General features: G+C 40.0%; 1 protein-coding gene across 1 annotated transcript in view; it reads right to left on the reverse strand.

Moving 5' to 3' along the window:
• TXNRD3 (thioredoxin reductase 3) overlaps nucleotides 1-19,512 on the reverse strand; it is a 75,750-nt gene extending 56,238 nt beyond the window's left edge. The window contains exon 1 of the mRNA XM_070576440.1: nucleotides 19,059-19,512. Within this exon, the coding sequence (XP_070432541.1) occupies nucleotides 19,059-19,217 (159 nt within the window). The 5' untranslated portion in view covers nucleotides 19,218-19,512. The remainder of the gene's footprint in view (nucleotides 1-19,058) is intronic.
• Between the last annotated feature and the right edge of the window lie 7,107 nt (nucleotides 19,513-26,619).

Below are 26,619 nucleotides of genomic sequence, written 5' to 3' on the forward strand. Positions count from 1 at the left end.
CAAATATTTATCCATTAAACACCTACTATGGGTCATCCATTGTTCTACATACTCAAGATACAATGAACAAGACAATCCCTGCCCTCTACTAGGGAAACAAACAAGTAAACTGACAGTTTCACTCTGCCACCATTCACCAGTTGCCTGAACAGAACATGAAACCCTAGGACCTTGCTACTCAAATAGGACATGGAGGACCTGCAGCATGGGCATCTCCTAGGAGGCTGTCAGACATGCAGAATCAGGCCCTGGATGAGAATCTGCATTTTGACAAGTCTGCAAAGCACTGATCATGAGTCATTCTAATGTTCTCTCTTGTAACATCCTCCTACCCCACACTAACTCCCCATCCATCTGATTAATTACTAAGTCTTAACAACTCTCTGTGTTGAACTAGTTCATCTTTCTAGTTCCTCACAGTTGCTATGTTAATTTAAGCCACCAGCAACTATTACTGGAATTTCTGTTACATCCTAAGAGTTCTCTCTGCATCCAGTTTCGTCCCCTCCAGTTCTCTAAATTACAGCCAAAATGGTTTTTCAAAGCCAACTTTTCATGATTACTTAAACCCTTCAATGCCCTCAACCCTCAAGATAAAGCCCAGAGGTTCCAATGCCAGCATGGAGGCATGAGGAGCTTCACAGACCTGCTCCATGGCAAACACCTACAGTTGGTGAAAATTATTAAAAAGCAACCATTTAAAGGCTCTGGAAGTTGTCCTGAGGGCACAAAGCAAATTAAGAAATGTAATTATTCAAGAAAATTTACTAGACGTCACTAAGAACAGGGAGAGTCTGAGGCACTGAAGCCATAACCTGCACTCTCCCTCCCCTGCCCTAGGTCAGCTTGATGGAAGCTCTACCTCAGGTGAGAGTGGCTAAGAAAAGGATGCTTCCTCGTGCCTGAAATCCCAGGATCATAGGGGCAGGCCCCCATCATTTCTCAATTCCCCCACAGCTCTGAGTGGCAAAGGCTAAGTTCCTGGAGAATGTAGCCAACAACACAGGGGCTCCCTTCCTCCACCCAGCCCCAACTAATAAGCAAAAATATTAGGGTCCTGATTATCCTCACCCCAGCCCACCTGAGCTTCCAGGCTGGGAGAGGCACGCCGCGAAGACCAGAGGCTACTGCCCCCACCCAGAGCCCTGATCATAAAGCAGGGCTGTCAATCCAAGAGAATCGGGGCACTGTCCCCACCCCTAGCTCTGGAGCAAGGTCTCAGAGATTTTTCTCAGAGGAAGAGGTAAACCATTAGATCAGAAAGCTCCAAAGCTCTACTCAAAGGCACTGACTTTATTGAAAGACTGGGAAGAAATCTAAGTCTAAAGACATTCTTGAAAACAACAGAGATTTTGGTGGTAAGCAATTAAGAGGAGGCTGGTAGCTCCATTAAAGTGACAAGCTAAACTGTAAGCCAGCTAGTTTACCAGAGAGAAGCAAGGAAGGAGATACCTAAGGATAGCCCTTCTAGGGTCAGGACAAACCTCAAATATGCCTTAAAAGCTACTCTTGCAAAGAGGCCCAGATTTAATTGGATCAAAGTATGGAACAGCTTACATCCCAGCGCATTGACAAAAACTACAGAGCAACCAGCCTGCAATTAGTGGAGCCTAAGATCTGGGTGTGATACCAACAGAGAGACAATATAATACAGACAGTCACTGAGAGCCCTGCTAATATCCCTGTCATCCCAGGGTTACTGTGCGTATACCCAAGGCTGCACCCTCTGAGGAGTGACATCAGAGGCTCCATCTTAAGGGGGAAATAAACTTCCCTCAAGGAATCTGGCCAACTCACTATAAAGAAATATACAGGCAAACAAAAACAAGCCACAAAGAAGGAGGGGATCAGTATCTGGAATTCCTACAATATATTACCTAAAATGCCCAGGTTTCAACAAAAAATTACAAGACATACAAAGAAACAGGAAAGTGGATCCAGACACAGGAAAAAAAGCAGGCAAGAGATCCTGCCTCTGAGAGGGCCCATATGTCATGCTAAACAATAAAGTAGTCATTGTAAATACATTCAAAGTATTAAAGAAAACTATGCTTTAGGAGATAAAGGAAAGGAGATGATAATGTCTCATCCAGTAGAAAATATCAATAAACAGATAAAAATTATAAAAAGGAACCAAATAGAAATCATAGAGTTGAAAAGTACAATAACTAAAGTGAAAAGTCCAGTAAAGCATCTTAACAGATTTGAACTGACAGAATTACCAAACTTGAGACTAGATCAATAGAGATTACATAATCTCAAGCTACAAAGAGAAAAGAATGAAGAAAAATGGACTGAAGGAAAATGGACAGAGCCGCAGAGAAATATGGGACACCACTAAGCATATCAACATATGCATGGTGTATACACCAGAAAAAGAGGCAACGAATAGAAGAAATAATTGAAGAAATATCCAAAATATGTCCCAAATTTGATGAAAAACAGTAATCTACATATCTAAGAAGCTAAATGATCTCAAAGTAAGATGACTTAATCGGAGCTCTGGAAACTGATCAAAAATCTACAGCAACAAAGTGAACACTCAATCAGGAAAATGCCACACTTGAAATGGCAGCATTTTTACCCTCCTTTGCCCCACCCACTCCCTCATGAGGCATGGCCCAGTAAGAGGAGAGCAGCAGCCCAGGCCCCACTTCTATTCCACACAATGAAGAGAGCAGATAGGATGGAATTTCCAACATTCTATTAACCTGTCTCAGGGCTGCCTGAGGAATTGGTCTCTGTAATATCTAACTCAGAGCTCAAATGGCCCAAAGTAGCCAGAATTTAAGGCTAGAGGAAGCCATGAGGAGCAGGGGGTGTGGCTCACGAAAACCAAAGTGGGCTACAAATCTGTAGACACCTACCTAGGGGCGAGAGATTATAGGCAGAGGAATACATTGTAACAGCCAAGAGCCCAAGAAGCAGCAGGGGAGAGACTCTTGAGGAATTTAAGATGCTTTAAAGCAGCCACATATATAGGAGAACTGGGCCCAGGGGTGAAAAGCACACATACAGGCCCAAGGAAGATGAATGCCCAGAAAAGGCCTGAGAAGACCTTAAGCCTTCATGCTTCACTGATTAGTGAAAGTCTTCCCCAGGACGGAGCCAGTCTGCAAAGACTGGGAGAGGAGGCTGTTTTTTATAATGCCAAGTGTTCAAGAAAAGATCATATGCAGACAAAAAAGTAAGAAAACATGGCCCATTCAAAGGAAAAAATAAATCTCCAAAACAAGGCTGAACAAACATAGACTTCATACCTGATAAAAATAAATGAAAAGCGATAGGATACATTGGAATATATGAGAAAGCCATTTGGTTTAAAACTAATTTGGCCTGACCTTATTTCTCCAGAAAGGCCTGACATGGTCTGTTGAGCACACATTCTACATCCGCTTTAAATATTTACTATGTCCCAAAGACAAGAACGATGCCCTTAAAGATAGGGATAGCTTCCCCCACATCAGCATTTCCTTAAGGATAAGCATCTTTTCCTGGAAACAAAGGATTAATTACTGACAGGCTGTGCTCACCTTGTGACCACCACTGACCTGCTGTGCTAGCAAAGCAATCTCACGACTGTTGTAAAAGGGACATTCCTGTCATATGCGATGTATGCTCTTTGTTCCAAGACGGTATATAACCAAATGAGAATATCAACAAAGATAGAAATAACCTAACACAAACTCCAAATGTGAAAAATACAATCAATGAATTGAAAAATTCACTAGAGGAGTTCAACAGCAGGCTTAAACAGACAGAAGAATCAGTGAACTTGAAGACAGGCCATTTGAAATAATTAAGCCTAAGGAGAAAAAAGAAAGAAGAAAAATGAACATAGAGTAAGAGACTTGATGGACACCATTAAGATGGAACAACATACATGTCATGGGAGTCTCAGAAGAAGAAAGGGGCAGAGAGCTTATTTGAAGAAATGATGTTCAAAAACTTCCTGAATATGAGGAACAATGTGGATATACAAATATGAGATGCTCAAAAAACTCCAAGAAGAATAAACCCCGAGACTCACACCAAGACACATTACAATCAAACTGTCAAAACCAAAGACAAAGAGAGAATCTTGAAAGCAGCAAGAGAAAAGCAACTTGTCACATACAAGTGATCTTCAATAAGATTATCAGTGGAGGGCCGGCCCCATGGACGAGTGGTTGAGTTCACATGCTCCACTGCAGGCAGCCCAGTGTTTTGTCAGTTCGAACACTGGGTGCGGATATGGCACCCATCATCCGGCCATGCTGGGGCGGCATCCCACATGCCACAACTAGAGGGACCCACAACTAAGAACGTACAGCTATGTACTGGGGGCTTTGGGGAGAAAAAGGAAAAAAATAAAATCTTTAAAAAAAAAAAAAGATTATCAGTGGATTTTTCAGTAGAAACCTAACCAGCCAGAGGCAGTGGGATATGTTTAACACGCTGAAAGAAAAAACTACCAACCAAGAATTCTATAGCTGGCAAAAAACTGTCCTTCAAAAATGAGGGAGGGTAAAATTGGGGTGACTTCAGCATCATTGTGGACTGAATTTGCCTGGGACTCTCTCCCCTCCAACATACAACAAGAAGGAGCAACTATATTCCAAGAGAAAATACCCTAAAAGCACAAAAATCCTCAGAGAGTCATGGCAGCCCCACAACGGAGGGCGGAGAGGCTGGGGCCTCCCTTAGAGGAGCTAGAACAGGGTAAGACAGCACTTCATCCCTCCTCTAAAGACTGCGGTCGCTGCCATTGGAGGCACCATGAGGGAATGAGCGGGGGAGGGGTCGCGCATCCGTGGGATCACCCAGGACTCCCTAGGGCTCTTGCAGCCTAGAGGGAAGCCCTCTAAAGGGGCAAAAGCGTTCACATGGGGTGACCTCATCAAGCCAAGACCCCAAGTGACCAGATAGCGAGAGCTGGTCAGAACCGGGGACTGCACACAGGAGAAAGTGCCCCTCCCCCGACTCACGTGGCACCATCTTGGCTGAAGGCAGAGGGCTCAGAATACGTTGTTCTCGACCCCCACCCAGTGGTGATAGGTGGTAACTGCAACCGAATAACATCACAAGGGGAAAGTCCTGTCCTTTCAACATCAGGCACTTCATCAAAACTCCAGACCAGAAAGAAATCGACAAGCACCCAGAACTCAGTTCTGAGGACGCTGAAATATGTAAACTAAACGACCATGAATTCAAAATAGCTATCATCAAAAGACTCAATGAGGTAAAAGAGAATATAGAGAAACAACGAGAATCAACGAGTTCAGGAGCTACTTCACAAAAGAGATTGAAACTGTACAGAAAAATCAATAAGAAACATTAGAGATGAAAGACACAATGGAAGAGATAAAACAAAATACAGATTCCCTGAATGCTCGTGTAGACACCATAGAGCAGCAAATCAGCATAATCGAAGATAGACATGTTGAAATGCTCCAGACAGAGGACGAGAGAGAACTAAGACTAAAAAGAAATGAAGAAAGTCTCTGAGAAATATCCAGCTCAATGAGGAAATGCAACATAAGAATTATAGATATTCAAGAAGGTGAAGAGAAGGAGAATGGAGCAGAAAGCATATTCAAAGAAATAATGGCAGAAAACTTACCAAATCTAGGGAATGAGAGGGAAATATGTGTGGAGGAAGCTTCCAGATCTCCTAGATCTGTCAATGTAAAAAGACCTACTGCAAGATATATAGTAGTAAAACTGGCAAAAGTGAATGACAAAGAAAGAATACTCAGGACAACAAGGCAGAAGAAAATAACCTACAAAGGAACCCCTATCAGACTTTCAGCAGATTTCAGCAGAAAGCTTACAAGCTGGGAGAGAATGGAATGATGTATTCAAAACTTTAAAAGATAAAAATCTTCAGCCAAGAATACTCTATCCAGCAAAAATATCCTTCAGATATGAGGGAGAAATTAAATCTTTCCCAGACAAACAAAAGCTAAGGGACTTCGTAGCCACGAGAACCCCTTACAAGAAATCCTCCAGGTGGCCCTCATACATGAAAAAAGAAAAAAAGGGAGAAAGGGGCCACAAAACACAGAGTAAGGAGACAGACAGAATCAGAATAGGATAGCAAATATTCAACTATAGCATTAGGCTAAAAGCTAGGAAAACACCAAAAACAAAGACAATCTTGTCACTTTAATCACAAACTCACAACAGAAGTTGGAATAAGATATGAGAATAATAACAGGAGGGGAGGAGGAAAGGGACTGAATCAGTTTAGACTAAGGAAATAAGAGGCCATCAGAAAATGGACTATGCTATACACAAGATTCTGAATACAAACTTCAGGGTAGCCACTAAACTAAAAAGCAGAACAGAGACACAAAAAAACAAATAAGCAAAAAACAAAGAAACACATCACAAAAAACTACACAATTAATGGGTAGACCAAAACACACAGGACGAGAAACAAAGAAAATGCAAGAAAACCGGAAAACAAATGATACAATGACAGCATTAAGCCCTCATACATCAATAATCACCCTCAATGTAAACGGACTGAACTCTCCAGTAAAAAGACACAGAGTGGCAAGATGGATTAAAGAAAAAGATCCAACAATTTGTTGCCTCCAGGAAACACATCTCACCTCCAATGACAAACACAGGCTCAGAGTCAAGGGGTAGAACATGATACTCCAAGCTAACAGCAAACAAAAGAAAGCAGGTATTGCAATATTTATGTCAGACAAAGCAGACTTCAAGATAAGGCAGGTTAAGACAGACAAAGAGGAGCAATATATAATGATCCAAGGGATACTCCATCAAGAAGAAATAACGCTTATAAATATCTATGCACCCAACACAGAAGCACAAAAGTTCATAAAGCAACTATTAACATACTTAAAAGAAGATATTAAAAATAACACAGTAATAGTAGGGGACCTCAACACCCCACTCACATCATTGGATAGATCATCCAGACAGAAAATCAACAAGGAAACAGTGGAGCTAAACGAAAAGCTAAAACAATTGGACTTAATAGACATATATAGATAGAATACTCCATCCAAAAACAGCAGAATACACATTCTTCTCAAGTGTGCACAGAATATTCTCAAGGACAGACCATATGTTGGGAAACAAGGCAAGCCTCTATAAATTTAAAAAATTGAAATAATAACAAGCATCTTCTCTGATCACAATGCTACAAAGCTACAAATTAATTATAAGAAAAAAGCTGAGAAAGGGACAAAGATGTGGAGACTAAACAATATGCAATTGAACAAGCAATGGATCACTGAAGAAATTAAAGGAGAAACCAAAAAATATCTGGAGACAAATGAAAATGATAACATGCCTTACCAACTCATATGGGATGCAGCAAAAGCTGTATTAAGAGGGAAATTCACTGCAATACAGGCACGCCTTAACAAACAAGAAAAAACCCAAGTAAGCAATCTCAAATTACACCTAACTGAATTAGAAAAAGAACAAACAAAGCCCAAAGTCAGCAGAAGGAGAGAAATAATAAAAATCAGAGCAGAAATAAATGATATTGAAACAAAGAAGGCAGCAGAAAGGATCAATGAAACAAAGAGCTGGTTCTTTGAGAAGATAAATAAAATTGACAAACCCCTAGCCAGACTTACAAAGAAAAAAAGAGAGAAAGCTCAAATAAACAAAATCAGAAATGAAAGAGGAGAAATAACAGACTACACAGACCACACAGAAATACAACGGATTATAAGAGAATACTAAGAAAAGCTATATGCCAACAAAACAGATAACCTAGAGGAAACAGACAAATTCTTAGATTCTTACAACCTCCCAAAGCTGAGTCACGAAGAAACTGACAATCTGAATAGGCCAATCACAAGGAAAGAGATTGAAACAGCAATCAAAAGCATCCCAAAGAATAAAACCCCAGGACCAGATGGCTTTCCTGGGGAATTCCACCAAACTTTCAGAGAAGATTTAATACCTAAATTTTTCAAGCTATTCCAAAAAATTAAGGAGGATGGAATACTTCCTAACACATTCTACGAGGCCAACATCATGCCGATACCAAAGCCTGATGAGGACAGCACGAAAAAGAACTACAGGCCAATATCACTGATGAACATAGATGCAAAAATTCTGAACAAAATTTTGGCAACCCGAATTCAGCAATTCATCAAAAGGATCATACATCACGATCAAGTGGGATTCATACCAGGGAGACAGGGATGGTTCAACATCTGCACATCAATCAATGTGATCCACCGCATCAACAAACTGAGGAATAAAAACCACATGGTCATCTCAATAGATGCAGAGAAAGCATTTGACAAGATCCAACAGCCATTTATGATAAAAACTCTTAACAAAATGGTGATAGAAGGAAATTACCTCAACATAATAAAGGCCATATATGACAAACCCATAGCCAACATCATACTAAATCAGCAAAAACTGAGCACCATCCCTCTGAGAACAGGAACAAGACAAGGATGCCCACTATCACCACTCTTATTCAACATAGTACTGGAGGTTTTGGCCAGAGCAATTAGGCAAGAGAAAGGAATAAAAGGAATCCAAATAGGGAGTGAAGAAGTGAAACTCTTGCTGTTTGCAGATGACATGATCTTATATATAGAAAACCCCAAGAAATCCATTTGAAAACTAATAGAAATAATTAACTACAGTAAAGTTGCAGGGTACAGAGTCAACTTACAAAAATCAGTTGCTTTTCTATAGTCCAACAACCAACTTACAGAAAGAGAACTCAAGAATATAATTCTATTTGCAATCGCAACTAAAAAAATTAAGTACCTAGGAATAAATCTAACCAAGGATGTGAAGGACTTATACAAAGAAAACTATAAGACATTACGAGAGAAATTGATAATGACTTAAAGAGATGGAAAGAGATTCCTTGTTCATGGATTGGAAGAATAAACATAGTTAAAATGTCCATACTACCTAAAGCAATCTACAGGTTCAACGCAATCCCTATCAGAATCCCAGTGACTTTCTTCACGGCAATAGAGTAAAGAATACTAATATTCATATGGGGCAACCAAAGACCCCGAATTGCTAAGGCAATCCTGAGAAAAAAGAACAAAGCTGGAGGCATCACAATCCATGACTTCAAAATGTACTACAAAGCCATAGTGATCAAAACAGCATGGTACTGGTACAAAAACAGGCACACAGATCAATGGAACAGAACTGAAAGCCTAGAAATAAAACCACACATCTATGGATAGCTAATCTTCAACAAAGGTGCCAAGAACATAAATTGGAGAAAAAGTCTATTCAATAAATGGTGCTGGGAAAACTGGACAGCCACATGCAAAAGAAAGAAGGTAGACGACTATCTCACACCATACACAAAAATAAACTCAAAATGGATCAAAGACTTGAAGATACGTCCTGAAACTAAAACTTCTGGAAGATAATATTGGTAGTATACTCTTTGACATCGAACTAAAAAGGATCTTTTCAAATACCATGTCCTCTCATACAAGGGAAACAAAAGAAAAAATAAACAAGTGGGAATTCATCAGACTAAAGAGCTTCTGCAACACAAAAGAAACCAGGATCAAAACAAAGACACAACCCACCAATTGGGAGAAAATATTTGCAAATCATATGTCTGACAAGGGGTTAATCTCCATAATATATAAGGAATTCACATAAATGAACAATAAGAAAGCAAACAACCCAATCAAAAAATGGGCAGAGGAGATGAACATACATTTTTCCAAAGAAGACATACAGATGGCCAATAAAGACATGAAAAGAAGTTCAACATTACTAATCATCAGGGAGATGCAAATCCAAACTACACTAAGATACCACCTTACACCAGTTAAAATGGCTATAATCACTAAGACCAAAAATAACAAATGTTGGAGAGGGCATGGAGAGAAGCGAACCCTCACACACTGCTGGTGGGAATGCAAACTGGTGCAACCACTATGGAAAACAGTACAGAGACTCCTCAGAAAACTAAAAATAGAACTACCATACAACCCAGCTATCCCACTACTGGGTATCTACCCAGATAACTTGAAATAAGCAATCCAAAGTAACATATGCACCCCTATGTTCACTGCAGCATTATTCACAATAGCCAAGACATGGAAGCAACCCAAGTGCCCATCGACCCATGATTGGATAAAGAAGATGTGGTACATAAATACAATGGAATACTACTCAGCCAGAAAAAAAGACCAATTCATCCCATTTGCAATAACATGGAAGGACCTAGAGGGAATTATGCTAAGCAAAATAAGCCAGACTGAGAAAGACAAACACCAGATGATTTCACTCATATGTTGAATATAAACAAACACATGGACAAAGAAAACAGTTCAGTGGTTACCAGGGGAAGCGGAGGGCGGGGGTGCACAGCGGGTGAACTTATGTGGTGACAGTCAAGAAATAATGTATAACTGAAATCTCACATTGATGTAAACTATTATGAACCCAATTTAAAAAATAAGGGAGCAACTAAGATTTTCTCAGATAAACAAAAATTGAGGGAATACGTTAATACTATACCTGCCCTGCAAGAAATACTATAGGGAGTCCTTCAGGTTGAAATGAAAGAATGCTAGACAAAAACTCGAAGCCATATGAACATACAGTTTTCCAATAAAGGAAAACATATGGACAAACATTCAAACCAGTATTATTGTAATTCTGGTTCATAATTACATTTTTTATTCCCCTCTAGGATTTAAGAGACAAAAATAAAACAACTATAAATCTATGATCACAGGCACACAATATATAAAGATGTAATCTGTGGCATGGACAACAGAAAGGGCGGCAGAACTGTAAAGGAGTAGAGTTTTTTATGCGATGGAACTTAAATTGGTATCAGTTTAAAACAGATTATGTCTTTAGGATGTTATATGTAATCCCCATGGTAACCACAAAAATATCTAGTAAATACACACAAAGGAAACAAGAAGGGAATCAAAAAGTGTCACTAAAAATATCACCTAAACACAAAGGGAAATAGTAAGAGAGGAAATGAGGAACAAAAAACTGTAAGATATACAGAAAACAACAAAATGGCAAAAGTTAAGTCCTTCCCTAACAATAATTACTTTAAATGTAAAGGGATTACACTCTCCAAACAAAAGACATAGATTGGCAGAATGGATAAACACAGGATCCAACAGTATACTACCTAGAAGAGAATCACTGTAGAGCGAAGAGTAAACACAGGTTGAAAGTGAAAGGATGGAAAACACATTCCATGCAAATAGTAACCAAAAAAGAGCAGGAATGGATACACTCATATAAAACAAAACATACTTTAAGCCAAAACTGTTACAAGAAATTGAAAAGGACATTACATAATGATAAAGGATTCAACTTACCAAAAAGATATAACAATTACAAATATCCAGCAAACCTCAGAGCTTCTAAATATGTGAAGCAAACACTGACCAAACTGAAGAGAGAAACTGACAGAACTATAATTATAGTAGACTAATACCCCACTTTCAAATGAATAGAACAACCAGACAGAAGACCAATAAGGAAACAGAGGACTGGAGGAACACTATGGACTAACTGGACCAAACAGACATATTACATAACACTCCACCCAACAGAAGTAGAATACAGATTTTTCTCAAGTACACATGGAACATTCTCTAGGACAGACCATAGGCGAGGTCACAAAATAAGTCTTAATAAAAATATTCAAATCATAAAAGGATCTTTTCTAATCACAGTAGAATGAAACTAGAAATAATAGCAAAAGAAAAACTAGAAAAATCACCAATATGTGGAAATTAAACACACTCTTAAACAATGGATCAAAGAAGAAGCCATCAGGGAAATCAGAGAATATCTTGACAAATGAAAATAAAAACAACATACCAAAAATTATGGGATGCAATGAAAGTAGTGATAAGAGGAAAATTTATAGCTATAAACGCTTACATTAAAAAAAGAAGTCCTTAAATCAACAACCTAACTTTACACCTTAACCAGAAAAATAACAAACAAAAGCCAAGGCTAGAAAAAAGGAGGAAATGATAAAGAATAAAGCAGGGATAAAAGAAATAGAGAACAGAAAAACAATACAGAAAAATCAAAGAAACGAAGAGTTAACTCTTTAAGAAGATCTACAAAACTGGCATGCCTTTAGCTAGAAGGACTAAGGAAAAAACAGAGAAGACTCAAATAACTAACATCAGAAATGAAAGAAGGAACATTATTACTGTTTTAACAGAAACAGGAAGGATTACCAGACAGGACTATGAACAACTGTACACTAGCAAATCAGATAACCCAGACAAAATGGATCAATTCCTAAAAACACATAACCTACAAAGACCAAACAACATATAAATAGAAAATGTGTTTGGACCTACAACTAGTAAGGAGATTGAATGAGTCATCAAAAACCTCCCAACAAGAAAAGCTCAGGACCAGACAGCTTCACTGATAAATTCTACCAAACATACAAAGAAGAGTGAAAACCAATCCTCCTCAAACTCTTCCAAAAACTTGAAGAGGGAACACTACTAAACTCATTCTATGAGTATACCATTACCCTGCTACCAAAGACACTATAAGAAAACTACAGACCAATATCTGTAAGGAATATTGATGCAAAAGGCCTCAATAAAATACTAACAATATGAACTCAACAGCATATTAAAAGTATTATACGCCATGACCAAATGAGATTTATTCCTAGAATGCAAGGATGGTTCACCATACAAATATATTAACGTAGTACACCACATTAACAGACTGAAGTGAAAAAATCACGTGATCATCTCAATGGATGAAAAAGCATTTAAGAAAATTTAACACCCTTTCAGGATAAAAACACTCAACAAACTAAGAATATAAGGAAGCTACCTCCCACATAATAAAGGCCATACATGAAAAGCTCACAGCTAACATCATACTTGACCGTGAAAGACTGAAAGCATTTCCTCTAAGATCAGGAACAGGACAAAGACGCCCACTTTCACCATTTCTATTCAATATAGTACTGCAAGTCCTAGCTAGAGAAATAAGATGAGAAATAAAAGGAATAAAAGGCATCCAAATTGGAAAAAAAAAGTAAAATTATCTCTGTCACTGACAACATGACCTTACATGCATAAAGCCCTAAAGATTGTACAAAAAAACTGTTAGAATAAAAAATTTCAGCAAAGTTCTAGGATACAAAATCAACACACAAAAACCACTGCTTTTCTACAACCTAACAATGAATAATCCAAAAGGAAATTAAAAAAAGAATTCCACTTACAATAGCATGAAGAACACTTAGGAAGGAATACACTTAACCAAGGAGGAGGAGACTTGTACACTGAAACCTACAACACATTGCTGAAAGAATTAAAGAAGACACAAATAAATGGAAAGAAATCCCATGTTCATAGATTAGAAGACTTAATATTGTTAAGATATCAATACTACCATCTACGGATTCAGTGCAATCTTTATCAAAATCCCAACAATGACTTTTGGAGAAATAGAAAAATCAATCCTAAAATTCTTATGGAATCTCAAGCGAACCCTGAATAGCCAAAAAAAATCTTGAAAAATAAGAACAAAGTGGGAGGTCTACACGTCCTGATTTCAAAAATTGCCACAAAGCTACAGTAACCAAAACAGTGTGGTACTGGCATAAGATAAACAATAGATCAACAGAAGAGAACAAAGAACCCAGAAATAAAACCTCACACGTAAGGTCAAATGATTTTCGACAATGGTGCCAAGACCACTCAATGGGGAAAATATAGTCTTTTCAACAAACGGTGCTGAGAAAAAGGCATAGGCATATGCAAAAGAATGAAGTTGGACCCTGACTTAATACCATACACAAAAATCAACTCAAAATGGATCAAAGACTTAAATGTAAGGGCTAAAACTCTTAGAAGAAAACATAGGGCAAAAGCTTCATGACACTGGATTTGGCAAGTTTTTGGATAGGACACCAAAGGCAACAAAACATAGACAAATTGGACCTCATGAAAATTAAAAACTTGTGCATCAAAGGACACTAACAACTGAGTAAAAAGGCAACTCCAAGAATCAGAGAGATATTTGTAAATCACATATCTGATATGGGGCTAATATCTAGAAGATATAGGGAACTTGTAAAACTCAACAAACAAGGAATCTAATTAAAAAATTGACAAAACACTCGAATAGACATTTCTCCAAAGAAGATATTGGCCATTAATAAATGGCCAACAAGCATATGAAAAGATACTCAGCATCACTAATTATTAGGGAAATGCAAATCAAACAACAATGAGCCACCACTTCACACCCATTAGGATAACTATTATCAAAACAAAAACAAAACAAAAAACAGAAAATAACAAGCGTTGACAAGAATGTGGAGAAACTGGAACCTTTGTACACTCTTAGTGGGAATGCAAAATGGTACAGTCACTATGGAAAACTGAAAACAAAAAACTAAAAATAGAAATACCATGAGCCAGCAATTCCACCTCTGGGTATATATACAAAAGAATTGAAAGGAGGGACACATATAGGTATTTGTACAACCATGTTTACAGCAGCAATATTCATAATATCCAAAAGGTGAAAACTACTCAAGTCTTTATCAACAGATGAATGGATAAACAAAATGTGGTCTACAAATACAATGGAGTTCAGCCTTAAAAAGGAAGGAAATTCTGACACATGCTACAACATGGGTGAACCTTGAGGACATTATGCTAAACGAAATAAGCCAGTCACAAGAGGACACAACTGCATGATTTCACTTACATGAGGCAAGCAGAGTAGCCAAACTTATAGAAACAGAAAGTAGAATGGTGGCTTCCAGAAGGGAGGGGGACGGGGAGTCAGTGTTTAATGGGGACAGATGTTCAGCTGGGAAAGATGAAAAAAGTTCTGTGGATGGACGGTGGTGATGGATGCACAAAAATGTAAATGTACCTAATGCTGCTGAACTTAAAAGTTAACACAGTACACTTACTGTTACGTATATTTTACTACAGAAAAAAAGCTGACAAATGGAAGTATAAATTTTTAATCCACAAGTGTATGAATTCAAGATTGGGGAAACGTGACTTAACATTAATGTGGGGAAGGGGTTTTAAAAAATCAGGACCTTTTCTTCACTACTTAGTTTGGGCCATTATCTTGTCTCTGACTACAACAGTACTTCCTGACCAGTCTATCTGCCTCCACGCTTAGCCTAGCCTTCCTACTACTACCAGACTGCAAACCACAGGTCAAACCCTTTCACTCTTCTTCTCAAAAGTCTCAGATGACTTTTCTTTGCCTATATCAAGTCCACACTTACCAGCGAGCATTTTAAGATCTCCTCAATATGACTTTGAAACTAAATTTTGAGCTATTTTCCAATTTACTCTCCTGATGTCCTTTCACATGCTCTACGTTCAGCCACACTATTTTCCTTTCATCACCATCTACCTTTGCTTATAATAATTCCTTAGCTAGATGCTCTTCCTTACCTACAGACATCCAACTTATCCCTCAAAGATGTGAAAATTAATAAAAATAAACCTCGAGCCTGGACCCGTGGCCGAGTGGTTAAGTTCATGCACTCCACTTCAGCGGCCCAGGGTTCGCAGGTTTGGATCCTGGGCGCCGACATGGCACCGCTCATCAGGCCACGCTGAGGCAGTGTTCCACATGGCACAACCAGAGGCACTCACAACTAGAATGTGCAACTGTGTACTGGGGGGCATTGGGGAGGAGAAGAAGAAGAAGAAAAAAGAACAGAAGATTGGCAACAGATGTTAGCTCAGGTGCCAATCTTTAAAAAAAAAAATCATTAAAAAAAATAAGTAAATAAAAAATAAACCTTATTTAAAATGGAGTCAGGAGGCCAGCAGGGGGAGCTCCCATGCATGACCTCAAGGCCAACTACAGGAAAGAGAGTCAATTACAGACCACAATAGAAAGCAACAAGAAAGAATCCTTACTTAGAGGAAGAAATGTACATTGCACACCCAAGAGGAATGACTACCCCAGCAACCCAGTCAGTGACAAACCATCGCCACCCTGAACTCTTGCTTTTCTCCAATGGACTTTCATTCAAAACAACCCCTCCCAACTCCCTCCTTTTTCTCTATAAAATTTAACGTTCCTCTCCCTTGTTTGTTGGATTTGCCTATAGTCCACAATAGCATGGACATCCCAAATTGCAATTCTTTGGCTATTTCTGAATAAACTCATTTTGCTGGCAAAATAACTGGATTTTTTTTTAAGGTTGACAATGACCAGTTTAAATATAATTTCCTGAAGTTTTTCTGAACTCCAACAGAAGCAATTGTCTTTGTCTCATTCCCACAGTACTTGTTTTTCACAGGCACTTCTTTTGGTCCATGAGAGCTGGCTCATTACAGCTCAATTAGATCATGAGTTCCTGAGAGACAAGACTACAGTTTATTCATTTTTGTGTCCCCACAACATAAGCACGCAATAATGCTTATTGAATGACATTAGCAGCCCAATCAAGGAACAAAGTTCTCTACTTGACTGTGCACAGGTAAGGACATACGTGGAATATGGTATCTAACTTTGGGTGATACATTTAAGAGGTTCATGGTCAAACTACTGCATAATCAAGTTAGTGAAGGGTCACATGTAAACATAAATGATATGAACACATAAAAAACCAGGCTTCTTGGCCAGGAAAGAAAGATGCTCAGGGAAAATACTAAAATATGTGTCATCCAGGTAGAAGCAGGGTTCTTAATTCTGTGCACTGGAGCAACACTCATCTCCAAAATTGAGTAAATGCTTTAGGGAAACATATTTTTGGCTCAATTTTTTTTAAAAAGTCTAACAATCAGAGCTGTCCAATTATGTAATGGGACTGAAAGTAGTGGCTACATTATTGGAAATGTTGACAAACACAGGATGGAGGACCATTTGTCCTAAGATTTTCTGCACGGGCCAAGGTTTGACTAGAAGGATCTAAGACCATTTATTTATTCAACTCACATTACATGCCTGACACTATCGTAGGCACTAGTGATATCAGTGGTGGACAGGCACAGCTCTGATCTCTTGACCTTTTTATAAGCTCCAAAGGACATCAGAAAAAACAGAGACGTAAGACAGTGCCTGCAAACAGACCAACACATATGTGAGAACCTGATGGATGATCATGGGCATTCAGATCAGCATGGAAAGGTTTTGAATAATTGAAGCAAGGACAACTGATAAGTCACGAAGAAAAAAACCAAACCAGATCCCGACTCAGATCACCAGCATCAGGCAGCAATAAGGCAGGTGAGTGAAAAGCACACTCTAAAATGTTCAGGAGCTAGAACAGGAGAGCATCTTTATGACCTCAGAGTAGAAACAGATCCTTAAATAAGACACAAAAAGCACAAACCACAGAAGGAAAACAGTGACAGATTCAACTACATTAAACTTGAAACTTCAGTTAACCAAAAGACTCCATAAAGAGCATGAAAAGTCAAATCTGGGAGATTTTCCAATACCAAAGGACTAGTATCCAAAATATATTAGAAATACCTACAAATCAGCACAAAAAAGTAAAACAAACTAATAGAATAATAAGCAAAAGACCAAGACGTTTCCTAGAAGAGGAAACTCAAGTGACCCATAAACACATGAAAAGATGTTCAAATTTCATCAGGAAAATGCAAAATTAAGGTCACAAGAAATACCATTTCATAACTGCCAGAATGGTAATAATTAAATATATCAACTGTTGGCAAGGATGCAAAGCAAGAGGAAGTGTTATACACTGCCAGTGGGAGGGTAATTGGTATAACCACTTGGAAAAACATTCTGGCTTCACCCAGTTAAGGCAGAAGTCGTGCATCCGCTATGGTCCAGCAATTCAGCTTTAAGACATCTACTCTAAAGGAAGGCTTGCATAGTGCACTGGGAGAAATGTGCAAGAATAGGCAGAGCCACGTTGTTTTTAAGAGCAAAATACCAGAAACAGTACACCAACAAACCGTAGTATGATTCATCCTAGGATTACACTAATGAAAATTAAGAAAGCACAAATGCAGATACTAACATGCGTGAATCTCTAAAATACAACTGTTGAGAAAAAAATTGCAGAAGAATACATATGCATGACTACTTACATAAAGTCCCAAAACAGGCCAAAAGGAACAAAATATTGCTTAAAGATATTTATGTATTTGGCAAAACTGTAAAGAAAAGCAAGGAATTTGGGGTGGTGGTTGACCCTGCGGGCAGGGAGGAGTATGGAATCAAGGAGAGACATCCAAAGAGGCAGCCAGACTACTAGGGTTCTTTTATTATTCTTTAAAATGGATATGCATAATATACATGTTTTATGAAACAATATATAAGGCAAAGCAAACTTTAAAAATAAATTTAAAAACATAGCCTATAATTTCATGAACCTAACCCAACAGTTTATGCTTTTGCATATTCCATGTATTCAATCTTCTGATAATGTGAAGTATGGTTCAAAATATGGAAAGTCCCCCTCATACAGATGGACTTATCTTCCAAAGGTTCATTTCTAAGTGGGTTATTTTTAACTCAGAACAAATCTGCACACAAAAATAATGCTGGATTTGCAGTAGCCCCCAAAAGTGAAGGCAGCCCGCAATAGAGGTGAAGCAACCCATCTCCTCGCACCGTCGCCACACCCTCCTCCAGGCCGCGCGGTCGGAATCCAGCTCCCGCCCGCCCCCAGCTGCTGCTCCTCTCACCACTCCCAACCCGGGGAAAACTTCAGAAACCTCTTCTCTCCCCTGATCAACAAGCCAACATCGGGCTCACAAGCAGGAGGGAGAGGACTAGCAGCTAAGCCCGCAGGTTCGGCCCCTCGACTTCGGGGCAGTCGGGGCCCCCGGTGGGGCTGCTCCGAGCGCGCCGGCCGCGTGGCCCCCTCTCCCGCGGTGCCCAAGGGACCGAGCAAGGGAATCCGGGCCCGGCTTCGTGTCACCACCCCCGGGGACGCGTCCGAGTCCCGCCCGCCGCGCGCTCGCTCAGCCTCCGGGGTTCGCGTCCGAGGGCGGACCGGTGGCGCAAGCCCGGGCCTGGGGGCGCGGGAGGGAGGCCCAGCCGGGGCCCGGGAGCCCCGCCGCCGGCGCCCCGCCGCCTACCCGCGTGCTGTGCGGGCAGTAGCTCTTGCTGAAGATCATCACGCGGTTGCCCTCGATGAGGCCCAGGAGGCGGCGCCGCAGCTCCTCGCGCGTCTCGGAGGACGAGCGGCCGGTCCCGGGGGACGACAGGCGGGCCCGGCGCCCCGGCGGCGACGACATGGGCACTCCGCGGACGCTGCCCAGGCGGCGGTTGGGGACGGCGCCCACCTTCGCCGGCCCGGGCGACGTCTGCGCCCGCGGCGGAGACGATGGGGGCGGCGGCTGCGCCAGGGCCTCGGCGTCGCCCCGCGGCCGGGCCGCGGCTGCTCAGCGACGGAGAGGCGGGCGGCGGCGCCCGGACTGAGGTCGGCAAAGGAACGGCGGAGGCGCCCCACACCGCGCGTCCCACGCACCGCCACCAGCCCGCCGAACTGCCGCCCCGCCCCCGGCGCCGCCCCGCCCCCGGCGCCGCCCCGCGCATGCGAAATAAGCTGCTCCCCAGCCAGGGCGCGTTACCTGCCCTTGGGAAAGGGGTGGTGGCCAAGGTGCATGCCCCGGTTATCCCAGCCTTGTGTGCCCATCCCGGGCCTGCCCAGTCTCCCTGATGCCTCCCAGCAGGACCCCCTGTGGAGGTCTTTCCACGCTTTATAATCTCCACCAGCCCCTCAAGCCACCTTAAAAAGATACATATTCTTTAATGAGGGTAGATGTCCCAATCTTATGCAAAGTGTGACTAAATAAAGCCATCTTTAGGAAAGATGACTCTCTTTTTAAAGTTTATATCCCAAAAACTAAGTAAAAATACTACGCTTCTGTTGAGTATTAGTTTCATAGGATTTCAAATCTATTTATGCCAAGTGAAATTGCTTTAATACACTTATGACAAAGAACAAAGAAGTTGTTGTTTGATTTAAGAATGAAGCTGTGCCTGGATGTCATCGTCTTATCTGTTGTCATTGATAAGAATTCAGTAGCCCAGCCACTGAGGGCCCCGCTGGAGGCTCACTGATAAGAACATGTAGAGAAGCAACTATGGCACGGGACATTTAGACAATAAATACCCAGAGTTTGTGAGGAATATCTGAGAGTTTCGGTCTGGGCAAGGCGACTCTGCAGACCCAAATAAGCTCTCCGAAGACCTTTGGGGCATTAGCTCCTGCCGGGGTAAAGGCAACTCTTTTACTGTCAGCGGTGAAACCTGCCGTGGCCCCTCCAAGAGCATCATGCCCACCAACACCGACAGCGTCATTCCCTGGCAACGTGCTCCGACAACAGGGCACTTTTCACATGTGTTTTGCGCTAGCAGGTGGATATCAGCTCTCGCTTGGTCAAGCCATCCCTCCCAAGTGCCTACTTGTATAAAAAAGTACCCCTTGAACTAAATGTGAACTTTATTCCTTTCATCTGCCCTTGCCTGGAACAATAGTGTGATTAATCTATCATTAGTTTGGAGTATGTTATATTATTTCTTTATTGGCTTGTTAAGAGACATTTTCCTGTATGCTATTGGCCTGTGAAACTGTTATAAATCCCTCAATGAACTCGTGTGAAATAAAATATTGGCAAAGACACTCTCAGTCTCTGAACATATTTTACCCCGCAAAACAAAACAGTTTCCTATTGCAATACAGTTTCAAAATGAGTTTCGTCGGTGGCTACCCCTCAGTCCCTACTACATGGAATTCTGGAGGCCCCTCTAACAAAGGGACCGTGAAATCATCTGTGCCAGACCGGAGTCCTGTATCCATCATTTGGGTGGGTGGGTGAGTGGAGAATCTCAGGGCTGAACTTGGTTTACAGCCCCCTGCTCTGCACAGAATGAATAAAAACCCAATAAAGAGAGAAGCTCAACCACAAGGCCAGCAGGCGTGGCCTGGTCCCTCTCAGGGGTCATCTCCTGACTCTCCCTCTGGATCACTGTGCTTCAGCCAGCCTGGCTTTCTCTTCGTGTCTCAGATATGTCAAACCTATTTCTGCCTTAGAGTCTTTGCATTTTCTGCTTCCTCAGCCTAGGATATTTCCCCACCTCCAGCAAATATAGCTCCTTCTTGTGGAAACAAGAAAAGAAACCTTAAGTAAATTGGAGTTGGAAAGGCCTGTAGGGAGAGCTGTCATGCCCTATGGCACACCGTTAATTACACCAAACAGGAAAAAACAGCCCTTGCCTCTCTGCCAGGAAGTAAACCTATTTTATTACTGAAGGAAGATTTCTCTCCCCACCTAGCAACAGCCCAGCCAATCAGAAACACCACAACTCAGCCAATGAGAAGCTGTTGCCGCTCTGAACTGTTACTTTCCCCCAATGGACTTTTCTTAGAACAGCCCCTCCCACTCCCCCTTTTTCTCTATAAAAGCAGCTCCCCTGCTTTGTTCTTTGGATTTGACTATGATTCACCATAGCATGCACATCCTGAATAGCAATTCTTTTGGATATTCTCAAACTCATTTTGAGATAAAATAGGTAAATTTGATTTTTAAGTTGACATTGTCAACTAGGTAGTGGCTTAAGAGGTACCTTCTTACAGAACATTTTGCTATCCACCCAAAATGAAGTAGCCCCCTGTCTTCGTCACATCACAGGTGTTCTAGTTCTTTCATGACACATTTATTGCTATTTGCGATTATCTTCGATAGTTACTGGTTTATTATCTGTGCCCTTCTCCCCCAAAACCACCACCAAGATGTGAGCTCCATGAAGGAAGGACTTAATCATTCTCTCTCACAGCTCTATGCCCAGAGTCTATGGCAGTGCCTGCCTCATAGCTGGCACACATGAGTGAATGAATGAATGAATGAATGAATGAGTGATTCAGACATGTCACAAGTTAGCAGCATATATATTACCATAATTTGCTTCCTTTCTTGTCCCCACACGACAGGCTGGGAACTCAAATCCTTCTCCTTCCTACCCTGCTCATCCAGAGTCACTTACCATTAGACACTCAAGAAAACTATAGTGAGGTCCCTGTGGGGAGGAACTGCGTTAACCTTTGTCAGTGCCTTTTAAAAATTTTCTTGGAGCTCATTTTTCATTTTTTCCTGTTTCTTAAGGTGTACATTTAATTCATTCATCTTTCCTTGTTTTTCAAAAATAAATATTAATTTAGCAAAAAATATATTCTCATTAAGTTTTTTCAAAAAAACTCAAGAGATATATAAAAGTAGAAATAATAAAACTAAATATAGGATAATAATCATCCCAAAGTCTAATAAAAAATTTATTTTTAATATATCATGACCATCATTCCAGATATCTCTGTAGGCATTTAAACACATAAAAGTATATAGAGATATATAATTTTATAATATATGGTCATGCTAATGTTAAAGTAAAGTGTAAATGAAACTTTAAGAAAAAAGCTGAAGTGAAATTGTAAGAATTATTCAGACATTTTTTCCAGAGAAGATATTAGTTTCTCAAAAATCTCTTTAAAGAAAAATGATTATGAATAATGAGATTGAGGTCATTAATTTTTAACAAATTCCAACTTTTAATTGTATATTTTTACTTCCTGGTAAGAAAAATGAAGAAATTAGAACACACGTTTTCTCCTGTCTCTTCTTCTTACTCATGAATTTTACGAATTATATTATTACTTTACATTGTCAGGTCTATAATATTTGCATTTTGTGTGGTAACTATACCTCTCCCAATTTAGTCTGACTTATTTAAGTGTATAGCTAAGTGAATTTGATGTCAAACACTAATATTGCCATGCCTCTTGTATTCCTGAATTTTAGAATTTTAATCTCTTATTCATTGTTTGGTTTGAATTACCTCAAGTAACTTTTTTTCCAAAAGGATCGCAGTTGTTGTCTACCCTGAGGTTTTACGTGCTCGGGGATTTGAGTCTGTTGCATGAACAACTCACCTAGGTCTAAAATTCTCGGATCATACTTTCTTTCCCTCCGAACTTTGTAGATTTTGCTCCCTATCTTCTCAAATAAAGCATGGATGTGGAAAATTCTGAGAATAACATTTTCCTTCCTGTACCGTGTATTAGTTAACCATCGCTGTAGAACAAATTATCTCAAAATTGAGTAGCTGATAGCAACAAAATACACATTCTCTCACAGTTTCTGTGGGTCAGAAATCTGGGAACAGATTAGCCGGATGATTCTGGCTCAGGGTCATTGTGAGGTTGCAATTAGGCTACTGCCTGAGGCTGAAGACTTTGCCTCCAGCCTTGCGCATGGTGTTGACAGGATGCAGCTCCTCCCATGGGGCATGTTTTCTCTAGCTTATTTGAAATTATAGAGAATTCTGTATGAATTCTTCCAATGCCTAGTTGGGTTGATTCATCTGTGCCATGTGCTTTTCATCTGCAATTCGCTTACATGCTCCTTTCCTCATCCCTTTTTTGGGAGCCTTTATGCATAGCTGCTGTAGTGTCACCAACAGCTATAAGGGGTTCAGATTGGCGTTCAAATTCATAAGCCACAATAAGCTCTAATCTAATACTAGCTTTATAATTTAGATAGCTTTATAGAAGGATAAGGACAGGATAGTCAGCATGTACCACCTCTTCACCTTATTGAGTGTCCCAACATCTATGAGGTACACAGCTTCTGATGCTCCCTTACCCACACGGGACATGTATAGCTGCTACAGACAAGAGACAAAATGCACATGGGCAACCTTGCACAAAAGCTGTCATCTCAGTTTCTCACCAACTCTTTATATTATTCTGGTCACGTAGGCCCAAAGCCTCATGCCAACTCACAGCTCCCTTAGTTCAGGTATGGACCCCTAGGTCAGGGAGAAACAGCAAAGAAAGCAGACACAACGTTATGTGTTTATCTTACCTCTATAATTTCCAAGGAGATGGTACCAAGAGATGAGAGACCTGAGGTCATTTTCCCAAGTAAGCCAAGGCCAGTCCAGGCCTGATGTTAACCATTTACTCACAGAACTTTGCAGGTTCCTTTCTAAGTATCACTTATCGTTCCATGGAATTGACTTTATGCTGGTAAAATATTATAATAAGAAGCAGAGAAAGGGCTGCCCACAGCTTCAACTTAGGCTTATTGTCCTCAGTACCCATGTGCCAAATTTGTTATCTCCTTGGCTCTGAGGATATATCTAACCCTAGTTTTCAAAATTCAAGAGCTCACAGTCAGGCCTCAGTATTTCGTGAAACTTTGTATGCTGGGACGCAGTTATCATCAGTTCCTCTGCCATCCTTGCCCTCTGGTAGTCTCCTTGGTCAGAGGCCAGGTCACTGAGAGAAAGGGTAACACATTTCTCTGTCTGCTCCCCCACTTGTGGGTACTTCTTGTTTTACTTTGCATCCTGCACATGCCCTTACATCTAGTTGATCCATCAAAGTGTCATTGGATGAGCCATTCAGAACCATGACACTGTTTAGAGGAAACTGTATTTTTGTAAAGGTCTAAAAATGCGCAAGCTCTGGAGCCACACAGCCTGGCTTTAAATTCCAACTTCACTACTTACTAGTCAGTCGTCTGAGGCAACATTTGTAGAATGACACTAATAACAGTTCCTACCTCGAGGGTTGGTGTGAATTTTAAGTGAATCAATACACGTAAAGTGCTTAGGGTAGCATCAGCATATGGTTAGCATTGAATAAGTACATACAGAAAATCTCATTATTGACTCTGCCCAAGAGTCCCATAAAAAAGAGATTACTCTCTCCATCTCACAGGAGCAAAAAGGAAGGATGAAGAAGAGACCATGATTTTCCCTAAGTCACATAGATGTAAGAGGAAGAACTGAGACTTGAATCCTGGTTCATTTACCTCTGGGGTGGTTCTCTTTCCAGAAGTAACATTGTACTAGTATTTTTGGTGGATTTTGAGGGAGGGAAGAGAGTATAATTGACTTTATCATCTTTAGCTACAAGGTCTTTTTTCTTCTTTTGCCCATGATAAATATATTTTAAAGCTATGAATTTTACTCTAAATGCTGCTTTGGCAACATTTCATAGGTTTCAATCTGTTTGCTGTCATTGTCATTTATTTCTAAATAGTTGTAAATTTTGGTTTTAATTTTCTCTTTGACATAACAGTTATTTGGGAGACATGTTTTAGCATTTGCAAATGAAGAGATTTTTGTCACTGTTAGCACTTCCCTTTGTTGCAAATTTCCAATTTCATTATATTATGGTCCCAAAATATGGCTTTTCTGATTTCTACTTTTTGTAATTTATTAAGATTCTCTTCATAGTTTGGCCTGTAGCAATTAATTTTGGCCAATGCTCTTTGACTGTTTGAAAAGAATGTGCTTTTTTGGTATGTTGTATACAAAGTAGAAGCTTGTGATTGTGTAATTCATGCTGCAGCATCCTTACTTATTTTTGCTTTCTTAATTCACGAGAGGAATGTTGAAAATCTCTCGCTGTGATTGTAAATTTGTCACTTATTCAATCCATTTGCTCATATAAGTTTTGGACATGTGGTTGGCTCCCTAGGATTTGTCCCATCTCTTCTATACTGTGTCACTTTCCAGTGTTTGGGACACAATTGATATCATACCATGGATGGGCCATGATGGTCTCAGATAACTGAAGAATACTTTCCACCTTGCTCCATTTTTTTTTTTTTCCAGAATTTTGCATAAGCCAAGTCTAAGCCAATCACTCCTGTCATTCCTCTGGCCGCATGAACTGGTTCAGGTATGATCATATGACCTAAGTTGGTCCATGAATATAGTAGCTCAGGATTTTTTTTTTTTTTTGGTGGATAGTTGAAGGGAGAGATACCCCTCAGACTAGATGCTAATGATGAAATCTTTGACTCCAGATGCTACCAGCAGCCATCCTCTTCTCATGAGAAGAGATTGCTTTAGGTGGAATAAATGCCCTGAAAGGGAGGATGAGAGAGAGGAGGAAATGGGGTCTTTAGGAGCTTCACTGAGCCACTGGACCAGCTCTCACCCGAAAACTGCCCTGTCTCTTAACATTTTTTCCTCTCATTATTTAAGCCAGCTTGAGTTGTGTTTTTTGTTACTTGCAATGAAATGCACCTTAACAAATAAAAATATTTCAAGGTTATAATGCAGAAAAAATCATGACTCTTAATTTCTTAATATTATTATTTTAATATTATTATAATATTTAATATAATATAATATTATTATAAAATAACTCTCTTGTCCTAGTTAACTCTTTAGTCCTTAAATTCTATTTTTTTCAAATATTACTGTGGTCAACTCTACTTTCATTTGTATACATGTCATTTTTCATCCTTTTATTTTCAACATATTATCATATTTTCCACTTATCTTTTTCTTCTATATATGTCTTTAGGACAGGATATGGTTTAATTAATCACCTCTTATCCCTTATAAGTTCTTAATTAATTGAAGACAGATATAAGAAGTCAGATAGACAGAGCCAAGGAGATATTGCAACAGAAAGTAGATTATAATTAGTAGATCAGCCTGATTGTCTCAGGCTAAGCAGTGGGGGAGAAAATAGGAGGGCACGGAGAGAGATGGCTCAGAAGCATCACTTCTTAGCTTAGTGATGGCTAAGAAGATTGATTGATTGACTTTTTAAGTAATGAAAATTTTCTAAAATTGATTGTGGTGATTGATGCCCAACTCTGTGAATATACTAAA

The sequence above is a fragment of the Equus przewalskii genome, chromosome 15 (assembly GCF_037783145.1).
Source record: "Equus przewalskii isolate Varuska chromosome 15, EquPr2, whole genome shotgun sequence".
In the NCBI taxonomy this organism is placed as follows: Eukaryota; Metazoa; Chordata; class Mammalia; order Perissodactyla; family Equidae; genus Equus; species Equus przewalskii.